We start from the raw sequence: 12,806 nt of genomic DNA on the forward strand, positions 1-12,806 counted from the left end.
TATTAAGGTTTTGTTAGAATTTGGCCAGTTTTCAAATCCTGGATAATCCAATCACGATGCATTCCATTCTTTCCAGAGGCACTAACCCAGTGTTAACTTGAACAACGTCACCCCTACAAGAAAGAAAAAATTTGAGCATATCACCATAATAGTCCAATCAAATTTATGCATGACAAATCCATCCATTCAGAGATAACACTTATATATATTCATTAGCTAAAACAGATGGTATACAACTTGTCAATTTTAACCTAGTTGGGCATAGAAATGATGTATTAGTGCATGTTAATTATGTTCCCAAATTCGTCGATACTTTAGCACTCATTCTTGCATTGGGAATTTTGAATAGTTAGCTTCTGCCTCTAGTAACTTCCTCTTCTAAAACAAGACATCAACTTGCAATAATCAAAATGCAAATGGATATGAATACATCAACTGGCTCATAATACATTCAACCTTTCGTTAATAGCATTATAAACTGCCTTTCTTCATTAGTTTGATTTAGGTTGATTAGGTGAGGACGTTGCAATTAAGATAATGACTGTTAAGGTTTTGTTTATGACTTAAATTTAATAATGTGTTTGATAGCTGGGGTGATTTACCATTAAGGTTTTGCTGCATGATTTCACTCTGCATATTTCATATGCTTACTAGTTTTCTACTGCTACTGAGTACTGACAGTCAATGTTACAGTTAGATTAACATTTACTTTTGTATAAGTTTGTAGTACTAACTACTATTAATTTGTGTGAATTAGATGAAGTCAAATGCGTCAAAGGTCTCAAGGGCTTCAAACTCAATTTCAAACTCAATGAGATCAAAATCAAATAGCCCTCATGATTAAACAAACTCATCTTCAAGTATACCATCGGTCATATATTTCTATTACTTTAGCCCTTATGTTTAATAATTAATTCATTAATTGTAATGATTCTCTTATTTGAATAATTAATTGTATGGTTCTCTTATTTTAGATGGATATTGTTGGTGAATCAACTCCGCCTCAAAACACCATGGTGGCACCTCGACAAACTCCAACTTTTCTTGATGGATCCGGAAATCCCTCCGATGCAACTCCAAAAGAAGGTGACGCAAGTGACCAAGTAAGTAAAGAAGAAGCTCTTTTGGAATCATTAAAAAGTCATGAACGGTCTACAATTTGGGAGCACTTTGAAAGAAAAATTGAAGGTGGTAGAGTTAAGGGGTTGTGTAAGTATTGCGCCTAATCATATATAGCCAACCCAGATAAAAATGGTACAACTAATTTGAGAAACCATATAGCAAGATGTAGAAGCTACGGTCATAATAAGGAAATATTTACCGCAAATAGGCAAAAGATATTAACCGTTACCGGGACGAAAGATAAGTTGGAAACTATAGGTTTTTCTCAAGAGGAAATAACTAAGGCTTGTGTTGAGATGATACTATAGATGAGTTGCCTTTTACTTTTGTTGAAGGAGAAGGTTTTCGCCGTTTTAGCATGCAAGCATGTCCTATGTGGAGAGTGCCTAGTCGTAAGACGATTGCTAAGGATGTACTTAGCTTATTTTATTCCAAAAAGGATAAATTGAAGAGTCAAGACATTTAGGGTGTGTCTAACAACGGATACATGGACTTCTATTCAACAAACCAATTACATGGCTCTCACCACCCATTTTATTGATGATGAGTAGATGTTACATAAAAAGATTTTGAATTTTTATGTCATTCCAATTCATAAAGGAGAATCCATTGCTCAACTTTCGGAGGAATGTTTAGTGGAGTGGGTTATAGAGAAGGTGTTAACTATTACGGTTGACAATGCTTCTGCAAATGATTCCGGCTTAAGAGACTTGGTGCACCGAATAAGTGGGTGGGGGATTCCTAATGCAGTCTTGCATGATGGAAAATATTTGCATATGAGGTGTGTTGCTCATATCCTCAATTTGGTTGTGAATGATGGGATAAAATTGTTGAATACGGCTATACAAAGCATTCGTAATGTGGTTAGGTATGTAAGATCTTCCCTTCAAAGGTTGGAAAGCTTTAAAAGGTGTGTTGAGAAAGTGAGAATAGAGAGCAAAAGGCTTGTGATTTTGGATGTCCCTACTAGGTGGAATTCCACATTTTTAATGCTGGAATCAGCTTTAAAGTTCAAGATGTCTTTTGATAGATTAAAAGTAGATGATGGTCATTACCTTTCGTACTTTGTTAAAGAGAATCATGATAATATGAGGGACGGACCACCTTCGATGGATGATTGGAGTGAGGCGGGGATATTTGCAATCTTTTTTAGACCTTTTTATGAAGTCACTTTAAAAGCATGTTGTTCTAATACTCCAACCGTTCATACTACTTTTGGTGATTTGTTTAAAATCAAAAGTCTCTTGCATGAAAATAAAGATGATGAACTTTTGTCTATGATCTCTATGTTGATGCAAGAAAAATATGACAAGTATTGGGGTTCAATTGAGGACATGAATCAATATCTTTTTATTGCACTTGTGCCTGATCCTCACCACAAATTAGAGAAAGTTGTTGATTATTTTGAGATACAATTTGGTGAGGATGAAGAAAAAGTTGAAAATGCCACAAATGGGGTGAAGGACTTGTTGATTGATTTTTACAAGATTCATGAAGATATGTCTTTTAGTGTACAACAAAGTATAAGTAGTGGTGGTAGTTCTCAAACAACAAGTGGAGACTCTTCATCAAGCATGACCAAAATAGAAAGAAAGTTGAAAGAAAAAAGTGAAATGAGAAAAGCAAAGAAAGCCCGGGTTGTGCATAATGATGTCGACAAGTATCTTTCCGATCCTAATGAAGGAGAAGAAAAGGAGAACTTTGATATATTGAATTGGTGGAGGGTGTATGGGGTTTCTAAGTACCCTATTTTGGCACGTGTTACAAGAGAGATCTTAGCTATTCCCGTATCAACCATTGATTTGGAATCCTCCTTTAATACAAGTGGACAAATAATTGATCCATATCGAAGTTCTTTAAGTCTAAAAATGATGGAGGCTTTGATATGTACTCAAAATTAGCTTAGGTCTATTCATGTTGCATTACATCATGAGCCAACTATTGAGGAGATGGAGTTTTGTGAAGAAGTTGAGAAAGGTAATTTTATTTATTGCATTTGATTTTGTTAGATTATTTTAAATAACATTTTAATTAGTATTATTTTTTTTTATTATTTGTATGTAGAAATGGCAAGTGGAAGTTCAAAAAAAGGTTCTATGTTGCCCCCTAGGCTGCCCAAGCGTTAGCAAGCAGATTGTCATTCAAACTTGAAAAAGTAGGTCGATTGCACGTTGAAAGTATGTATTCCATCAGCAATTTCAATCATATCTTATATCATTCCAAAATCGCTCTCATACCATTCTTATACTTGGACAATTTGATTTCTATGCATTTGTACTTCATCAAGAATACCGTGTGATTATCAAGGTGATTCATGTACTTACAAAAGGCATAAAAATTGCCTAGAAATCCCAAATTGCATTTAACATTTGCTAAATAGGTAGGACGACCATGATATTTGAATTTGTATTGTTTTGGCGAATTGCTATCAAGGTGTGGAACATATGCCCAATCATTTTGCTTAGTAGGAAACATGTTATAGTTTTGCTCAGTAGCAATCTGATAGAAAATGTTTTGACATCCTAGTACATGGATTCTAGGTTCCATTTCCAATGGTCGAACATGAGATTTAAGCGATTTGTGGGGACCTCTCTACCTTTCTACATAGAAACTTTGCTTAAGTTGAAGTGAATAATTTTGAGGTTTTGATTCATTATGGTGCAGGTGCTAGAGGTAGTTGTAGTGATGTACTGTGCATTACGAAATCAGGGGAGGTTCTAAATTACCAGGCATTCACGAATGATATTTTAGATGTGGAAAACTTAAACTTTGGAATGTTTATTTTAGGTGCGGAAGACTTGAACTTTGATGTTTATTTTAAGTTTTGACTTTTGGAAGATTTGAATTTTGATGTTTATTTAACTTTGGACTTTGGAAGGCTTGATTATAATTGAACTTTGAATTGAATGTTTATTTTCATTGTCTCTGATGATTCTATTAGAAATTTGGAATGCTTATTTTGACGATTATGTTGAAATGGGACTTTGATTTTATTTATACTCCTTTGGAAAATGTATTACAAAATTGCTGCAAGTCGTTTTCATAAAAAAAAATTTTAGCTATTGAAAAAAAAAAAAAAAAAAAAAAAAAAAAACCGAACTGAACACAAACCGACAAAAAATTGAACCGAACCAACCCGAATAGTAATTTTGGTTCAATTTCCGATTTTGGCAAAAAAATCGAACCGAACCCACCACTACCAGGCCAGAGGGCTCGTGGGCCCTGTTGGACAAAAAAAGGCCATAGGGCCAACCAACCGGGCCCGAGCCAGGCTCCAATTCAAAATTGTAACGGCTAGTTGTTGACGTCAGCTAGCGGTTTTATTTATTTATTTTTTTTTTTTTTTTACAAAATTTGTTTTAAACCTTGTAAAAATTCTTTTCTTCCCCTATAACCTCTAAACCATTAAACATGACATAACATTAAATAACATGAAACAACATTAAACAACATTAAATAACATTAAACAACATAAAAAAAAAACATTTAACAACGTGAAACTTAAACAACATTTTAAAAAATATTTAACAATATAAAAACACTAAGATTTGTCAATTGTAGCATATGAAAATAAGGGTCTTTCCCACAGAAGATTGTTTTATCTAACTACTTAAAATGTCACAAAAACTGGGCTGCTGCCCCTACTGGCCAGCCACCGAGAAATAATTATTAGATCGACTTACACTTATCTAAAGTTTACGAAATTTTATACTCAAATACTAGACACACAGAGCTACACTCACACAAATTTTTGGAATTTTTGGAGTTGATTTGCTATTTAAATTAAATTGAACAAAAATAGAACAGAAACAGATTTCTAAGTAGTTCACAAATTAAGAAAAAACGAGTTAGCGGAATTGATATCTACCACCAAATAATCATGCAAACATGTTACATTTCATTCAAATTCCTTTCATTTTTGGATGAAGATGCTCAAGTTGGCGTAATGTTAGAACTCAACCTATTACTCTTTCTTATGTAGTATCTTAAGAGAATGTTGTTTTCAACTTAACTTAGTCCTTAACATGCAATCTCGAATGGTGTGTTCATAGATTTAAAAAGTAGAAATCATTAAGAACGAAAAGAGTTTGAGTCATCACAAGGCATCGTACGTACTAGACTTATCCTAGAAATTGGTTCACATGTTAATCGCGATTAACAAGTACTACTCTATAACATATGTAGGTCCTTATTCGACAAGAGCAGGCACACAGATATTCATAACATTAGAATCCTAGATATGCTTACTAAGTATGCATCCATAGAAAACACATAAAAAATTCATCAATGAGACAAGTAGTGAACCAATTTTCATCTATTCATAAAAGTAATTCAAACGAAATGTCATAACAAACTTGCAATCATATTCGGGGCTTCAAAACAGTCCCTAACTACTAAAAATTAGTTACACATAATTCTCAAATTAAACCAAAAGAAAGACAAGAGTTTGAGAAGATAAAACCGAAAGAAGAGAATGTCAAGATTTCTTCATTCCTTTCCTTCATTCCCCAACGCAGCAACCTTGCATTTTTTCCTTGTTTTCCTTCCTTTTTTTCTATCTCTTTTTCGCACTTTTTTTCCACTTTTTCTTTCCACCTTTTTTTCCACCCTTTCTTTCCACCTTTTTTTCCACTTTTTGCCGCTGCAACCTGCAGCCCTTTTCTTCTTTTATGCTGCCACACTTTTTTCTCCATAACTCACCTCACTAACAGCTATTTAGTGATGATAATAAGTGAGAGGAAATGCTAAAACAATTGTAACTCTTTGGGCAGCCTTTATGCCCATTACTCCCACTTAATTTTCCATTTCCTCTGATATTTGAATAGATGTCAGCTGGCTTGTTCTTGGTTGCATCAGTTTTGGCTACTAGTTTTATTGGATTTATTGCTTTCAATACTTTCTTGTCAGTTACAAACTGCTCAGCCTCTTGGGAACCTTTCAGTGTTAAAACGGTCATAACTTCTTCTAGAAAAATGATATTAACAATCTGCGAAATGCTTCAGAAAATAGACATCCGTAAATTTTCAAGTATATAAGGCTCATTCTCTAATTCATTCTAAGCTATCCGCAACTTGCTTCCAAAGTCAGCTGACCTGCACAGGCAATTTTGACGAATTTGTTACTTAAAATTTCACTTGTGTTATTTTTCTTTTCTTTACTTGACAAATCCTACAAAACACAAAAACAAAGTAAATAACTCAAAAATATAAGGAACTAACTAACAAAAGACAAGTGAATTTGATATAAAATATATATAAATCTAAGCTTATCACTACACAGGTGTTATTATGCTTGGACCGATTTTGGAATTAGAAGGTACCGGTACCCATATTTTATTGAAGAGTACCGTAGATTAACTACATAAATTCTACATTTCCCATACCTATAATACCCTTTGTTTTGTAAAAGTTATACTACAAATTTACAATCCTTTAACACACTATAATCGTTAAATATACAGTGCCACAAATTCATTGAATATACGCGTGTGTACTTCTTGCCAAGGTCAGAGGTGATCTCAGTACCATTGAGATTTCGAAATTGCACACGTACAAGTCTTCTGAAAATTCTCTAACTATTTAGTACCGAGTTTTTTTTGTATCTACTAAATGTTTTATATGATGCATATTACGTTTATCAACAACACTCCATAATTTCTCTCTATATCACTGTTGACCCTAAAAATTACAAAGCCTACGTGGCGCGCAGGCCGAGTAACTAATAAGCTAACTACGTCCTTCGGTTGAATGCGGGGCGTGCCAACTCGTCGGCCGAGCTCGGCCGAGGAGTAAAATTTGTTGATGTTGCGTTGAGCGCGTTGGTGACTTCTCTATCTTGCGACTGCGGCCGAGGAAGGAACAAATCTCGGCCTTTGGATTCTCGAGCCTGAAGACAAGGCTGCTAGTTCTACGAAGTTCAATATCAAATTCGGCTCTCAAGGTGCCGAATGTAGTAACCTGGTAACACCTCACTTCGCCGGGAAGGCTAATGAGATGACCTCTGCCAATAAGGATTTGAAAATCCTTCTCGACCGAGACTTGGATAGATAACCAGTCAGCCTCGACGCAGTGCTGTTTATCCAAACTGAAGGTGCTTCGGGAACGGCTGATTCTACGGCAACAGTGCTGTTTATCCAAACTGAAGATGTTCGCCGGTTGCCTTCACAGTGCTGTTTATCCAAACTGAAGATGTGTCGGCGGAAAAAAGAAAATAAAAAATCTCAAGATGTTTGAGAGGTTTTGCGCAGGGCAGATGGGTGTTGAATTGGAGGTCCTCTTTTTAATTGTCTGCCGCTTGGTATTTATAGAACTAACTTAGCGCAAAATCCATATGTGACCATCAACCTCCACAAATAATAATTTACGCGGAGATGATGATTATCCAATGAAAGTCGTGGCACTCAACGTCTTTGATGCTAACCACGCATTTTAGCCAAAACCACGTAACAAAGCTTGGTATGCCAATTCCTTCTTTGCTAAAGATAAGCATTGTCATTCAAACCTTGGAATATCAAGCTTTATCCATAGAATATTCACTTCATTTGGCAGCCTTGAGTTTGCTAATGATTATCCCATGCATGCATCACAATGGCTTACTTCACGTAATTAATCATTCAAGTTGGACTCCACCTTGGTTACCAACTGATGCCACCACATGCTAAGCCTCTTATAATGCATGATGCTCAATCCCGCGTTGAATGCTAAGAATCCCAAACTAAATTGAACTATTTTGCTTGTTTCGATATAGTTTGAGTCACATTTATCTCGTACAAGAAAAGTGTCAAGATAATTCATTATTAAAAGATAATTATCATGATTAAAAATCATAATATTATCCTCTAATAACAACAAAATTATTGTAACTTTCTTATCCGACGATTAAGAATCATCCTTACTCAACGGCCTCGATCGCTTGGGCCGATGGTGTAAAATCAAGTCCAAACAATCACTCATCAGATGTTTCGGCATATGCTGATATTTGTTGACGTTTACGCAATATAATTTAACTGACGATAACAAACTTACCAAGTATTCGAAGAAATTCGTCAGTGAATAATTGAATTTTTGTTCGCTTCGTGCTCTGTCCTATCTTAAAAACTTGTATTCAAAACTAGAAAACAAAGTCAATCATATTTATTCAATGTCATTAACCCGTTTTGTTTCAACTTTCCAGACTCAACAAGGACCCTGAAATGTACAGGATCAAACTTTCCCAAAAAAATTGCTGGAGATATATAGGTAAGGTAATACATAAGCTATCTCACCTCAGTCCCACAGATGCAAGATCATTTATGAAGTGGGGAAACTTAAGCATGCGAGCATGGAAATATATAGGAGGTGAGAATTTCAGCCCCTTGGCTACGATGGTCGAGTACTAGTGACAACCGCAGTCACAGTTGAGTTCATGCCGGACATGGCGTGGCCACTGCACAAACGGTAAAAACCGTGTTCTCCCCGTCGCTCTTGTTGCCAAACCTGAGAACAGAGTAGCCCTTGACGCCACACCCCACAAGTAAACCACCGTGGTTCACCCATTTCTTGAAACATATAAGGGGGCACGAAACACCGCCGATGTAAGTTTGCATGAACATGGCATTCAACCCGACTGCATTTATAAAACAAGTTGCATTAGCATTGTGTTTGAATCTATAAATGCAGGAACATTCTTTTAGCACCTTATGTGTCAGTTGAGATTGACCCGATGTTAATAGACGCATCAACTACCCACCGATGTCAGTCTAGCACAAAATGTTATACGTGATTCTATCTATACATCTATTTTTACTTTTCACGCATCATTCTCAATTTCTGACCACTCGAATGAATTGAAAAAGATCAATGGACGAAAATTAACAAAGGTGTATGGAAGGTAAGATAAGATGTATGAATAGCACTATCTAATGTTATATTGGGATAGTGGTAAAATTGGCAACTCTTACTGCAACCTTATCCGGATCGAATTTGCATTCACCCCGCTTTCCACTGTAAGGGTATGCACTCTCCTCCTCCAACATCCTTAAGCGGTGGAGCACTGTTCAAAATGCCACCGTGGTAGGTCGGTACAAGCCTACAAATGGTGAGGTCCTCTCTTCCAAATTACGTTCTGGTGGTATTCTTCTTCACTTATAAGTGAGAAATCTTAGATTTGATTCTCGCCAAAGCCACATTTGAACTACATTATTGCTAACCCATTATGATGCTAAGCCTATCACTTCTTCTTTCACTGTAGATTATATCGCTTATTTAAAAAAATTAAAAAATAAATTAAAGCCCAATTGACCAAAAAAGAAAGTAAGCCCACTTGACCAATTGAATAATCTTGACTCTTAATCTCAATTTAGGACATCATCTCCTCTAATCTTTGAGATAATGAATTGTCATATCGTTACGATAATTCATTAATTACAAAATTAATCCTATTTAACTGTAAAGCAACAGTTAATCCTGTTGAAGCAACGACGACGTGGTCCACACTAATTGGCTCACCACCTAATCACACACGTGCTTTAATCTTTTAAATCCTTTCCTAATCTTCTCACTGTCCAAACAGTACATAAAGCGAAGGACGAGAAACTGAGAAAGTGCCGAGAAAAGAAAAGCAGAGTGGAGGAATCTCCAATCCGTTTTACACCCGGCAAGCAACAGAGAGAATCCGAAGATACCGAACTGGAAGCCATTCGGGCGCTCTCACTTCATCCGTTTCCCGAGAGCTTGGAAAAGCAGAGCAGCTGAAATCGAAGCTATGGGGATTTTGCACGAGGACGTTGTGGTAATTAACCAGGCGGAGAAGGCTGGGGAGCCCACTGTCATCACTGTGAATTGTCCTGACAAGACTGGGTTGGAATGTGATTTGTGCAGAGTTATATTGCTGTTTGGCCTCAGCATTTGCAGGGGAGGTGAGGATTTACTGTTTGCTTTATGTATTCTTTTTGTTTGATTTATTTATTTTTAATTTTTCAGAGTTTTTGGGAGGTGGGTTTTGGAATTTTTAACTAGAAATATGGTGGGCAGTTATTTTTTTTATTTTTATTTTTATTTTTTACTGTTTGGATCTGGAAATGCCTGAGAATTCTTGGGTTGGATATAAAGATTCAGGGAGAAATAAATATTGGTTTTTTTTTTTCCTTCTGGAAATCTGTCTAAAGTTCATTGGAAGTAAATCTGGAGATGTGTCATTCTTCTTCAAACTTATTAAAATTAAGTAGTAATTTGTACTTAGGTTTTTATTCATATTTTTTAAGAAATTTTTTGTGACCGGTATAATTATTTTGTGGAGCAGATGTTTCAACAGATGGGAAATGGTGCTACATAGTGTTTTGGGTGGTGGGGAAACCAAGCACAAGGTGGAATTTGTTGACAAAGAGACTGTTGGCAGCGTGTCCATCGTATTTTTCGACTTCTGGAATATTCTATTACCGGCCCGAAAACCAGCAGCCTAAGCCACCGGATGTGTTCCTTTTGAAGTTCTGGTGTTCTTATGAACGGGACGGACTATTGCATGGTAATGCTAAACCTTCATTACAAAGAATGTCAATTGCATTAGTAGTTGTTCTCTTGAAACTTCGTAAGCGTTACCCTCGAGCTTAATTTGCTTAGAAATAGTGCAGTTACTGAATATCTTTCTCGGTGATTTGTCTGAACTCTCCAACTAGTAAGCGTTTGAATTAGATGAAGTTTTGACTATCTTTTATCGGTGATTATCAATTGTTTATATGATGAAATAGGAAGGCGATGATCTCCAACGATTGATATTATGAGTTCCCATACTTAGCAGTGTTGTGTAAAAGGCAAGAGAATCCGTCATTTTCATTTCCCGTGTTTAAAAGGGATACGAATTACCAAGGAATATAATTTATGACAGATTCGTACAAGTGTAGACATTATTCTTTTTGGTGTGTTAATATGGAAAGGAAGACAAGTGAACTCTTAACGGTATGATCCCTATTTCCGTAACTTTGTATAGCGAAAATGAAAACACTATTTCTGTTTTTGTTTCGTTTTAAGAAATCAAATAAGGGATCCTTTTCTTTCACCTATGGTACTAAATGTCCTATCAGTTACCTGCTGGAAGAAAGTTAATTTTGCTTACCTTTTGGCTAATCAGTCTATAAGTTGTTTGATTCTGTCTTCATTGACTCTTCATTTACCAAGTGCTTCCTACACTTTTGAATTATCTCAATAATTGAGTGGGAAATGTACTGTATGGAGTTGTATAATTTGTTTCGGATTTACATTAATACGCTTTTATCTAATAGATGTCACTGAGGTTCTCTGTGAGCTGGAGCTCACTATAAACAGCGTGAAGGTATCGACTACCCCAGATGGGAGAGTAATGGACCTTTTCTTCATTACAGATACTAGGTTTGTCCTTCTTAACATTGCTTCCCTTTCAATAAATATTAACTGTGCATCATTTCCACTTTTACTTTTGTCGTTTCACTCCTCTAGAATATGGTGAATATTATTGTTCTTTTCTACCGTTTCAATCAGAGAAATTCTTCATACAAAAAGAAGACAAGATGAAACGATTGATTCTCTGAAGGCTGTTTTATGCAATGCTTTGTTGAGTTGCGAAATTGAGTTGGCCGGATCAGAAGTTACAGCGTGTTCACAGGGTTCTCCGTATCTTCCTTCTGCTATTACCGAAGAAATATTCAGCTTAGAGCTGCCCAACGGACGCCTAAGCAGATCTGTTGCCTCCAACCCCGTTTCAGTAACCGTGGACAATCACCTTAGCCCATCTCACACACTTGTTCAAATCTTCTGCCAAGATCATAAAGGTCTCATATATGACATCATGAGAACCCTGAAGGATTACAATATTCAGGTACATCTTTAATTGTAGGTTTTGTAGATTTTTTTAATCTCTCTCTCTCCAAAGGTTCTTTTGTCATTTGACTTTACCATTATTTAGTAGATAACGAAGGTGATTTACCGTTATTTTAAAGAGATGATTCTATTGAATATTCTTGCTTAATGTCAGGTTCGTTATGGACGATTCTGTGCTAACCCAAGAGGAAATTGTGAGTTAGACTTGTTCATAATGCAAGCAGATGGGAAGAAGATTGTTGACCCAAAAAAGCAAAATGCATTATCTTCCCGCTTGAGAATGGAGCTTCTGCGTCCTCTTAGAGTGGCTGTGGTGAGCCGTGGTCCTGACACTGAGCTGCTGGTTGCTAACCCCGTTGAGTCGTCTGGCAGGGGCCGTCCTCTTGTCTTTTATGATATCACACTCGCCCTCAAAGTTCTAAAAACACGCATATTTTCCGTACTGCCCCCAACCAATCTTACAATTTTCTTATGCATTCGTTGTAATTTCCTTTAGGCCAGCTTAGACGAATGATTTCCTCTTTAGTTTGATTCTCATTCTACGATTCAATGTGCTTTCATTATTTCAGGTTAAGATAGGCAGACACATGATCCGGGATCGAGAGTGGGAAGTATACAGAATCCTGCTAGATGAAGGAGTTGGTTCTCCAGTGCCAAGGAACAAAATTGAGGAAGGTGTAAGAAACAAGTTGATGGGATGGGAATAGATTGGATGCCGAATTTAGTTGTTGCCGGCTTTCATAATTGTGCAGTGTACAGCATATTTTCTTAAGCATCGAGTTTCTAGTTCTACCACGGCAAGATGCAAACCGGTAAATCAGTACGCGCATAATAAAGAGCCAATCTGTTGCATAA

The 12,806-nt window shown here is 36.3% G+C and overlaps 1 protein-coding gene across 1 annotated transcript; it reads left to right on the forward strand.

Annotated features, from left to right (window-relative positions):
* The first annotated feature begins 9,691 nt into the window (after nucleotides 1-9,691).
* LOC137721201 (ACT domain-containing protein ACR10-like) lies at nucleotides 9,692-12,806 on the forward strand. Its single transcript, XM_068460304.1, has 6 exons — nucleotides 9,692-10,018; nucleotides 10,402-10,623; nucleotides 11,378-11,483; nucleotides 11,613-11,949; nucleotides 12,106-12,390; nucleotides 12,521-12,806. Exons 1-6 carry the CDS (start codon nucleotides 9,865-9,867, stop codon nucleotides 12,656-12,658), a joined length of 1,242 nt encoding a protein of 413 aa, XP_068316405.1. The 5' UTR covers nucleotides 9,692-9,864; the 3' UTR covers nucleotides 12,659-12,806.

This window comes from Pyrus communis, chromosome 16 (genome assembly GCF_963583255.1).
Source record: "Pyrus communis chromosome 16, drPyrComm1.1, whole genome shotgun sequence".
In the NCBI taxonomy this organism is placed as follows: Eukaryota; Viridiplantae; Streptophyta; class Magnoliopsida; order Rosales; family Rosaceae; genus Pyrus; species Pyrus communis.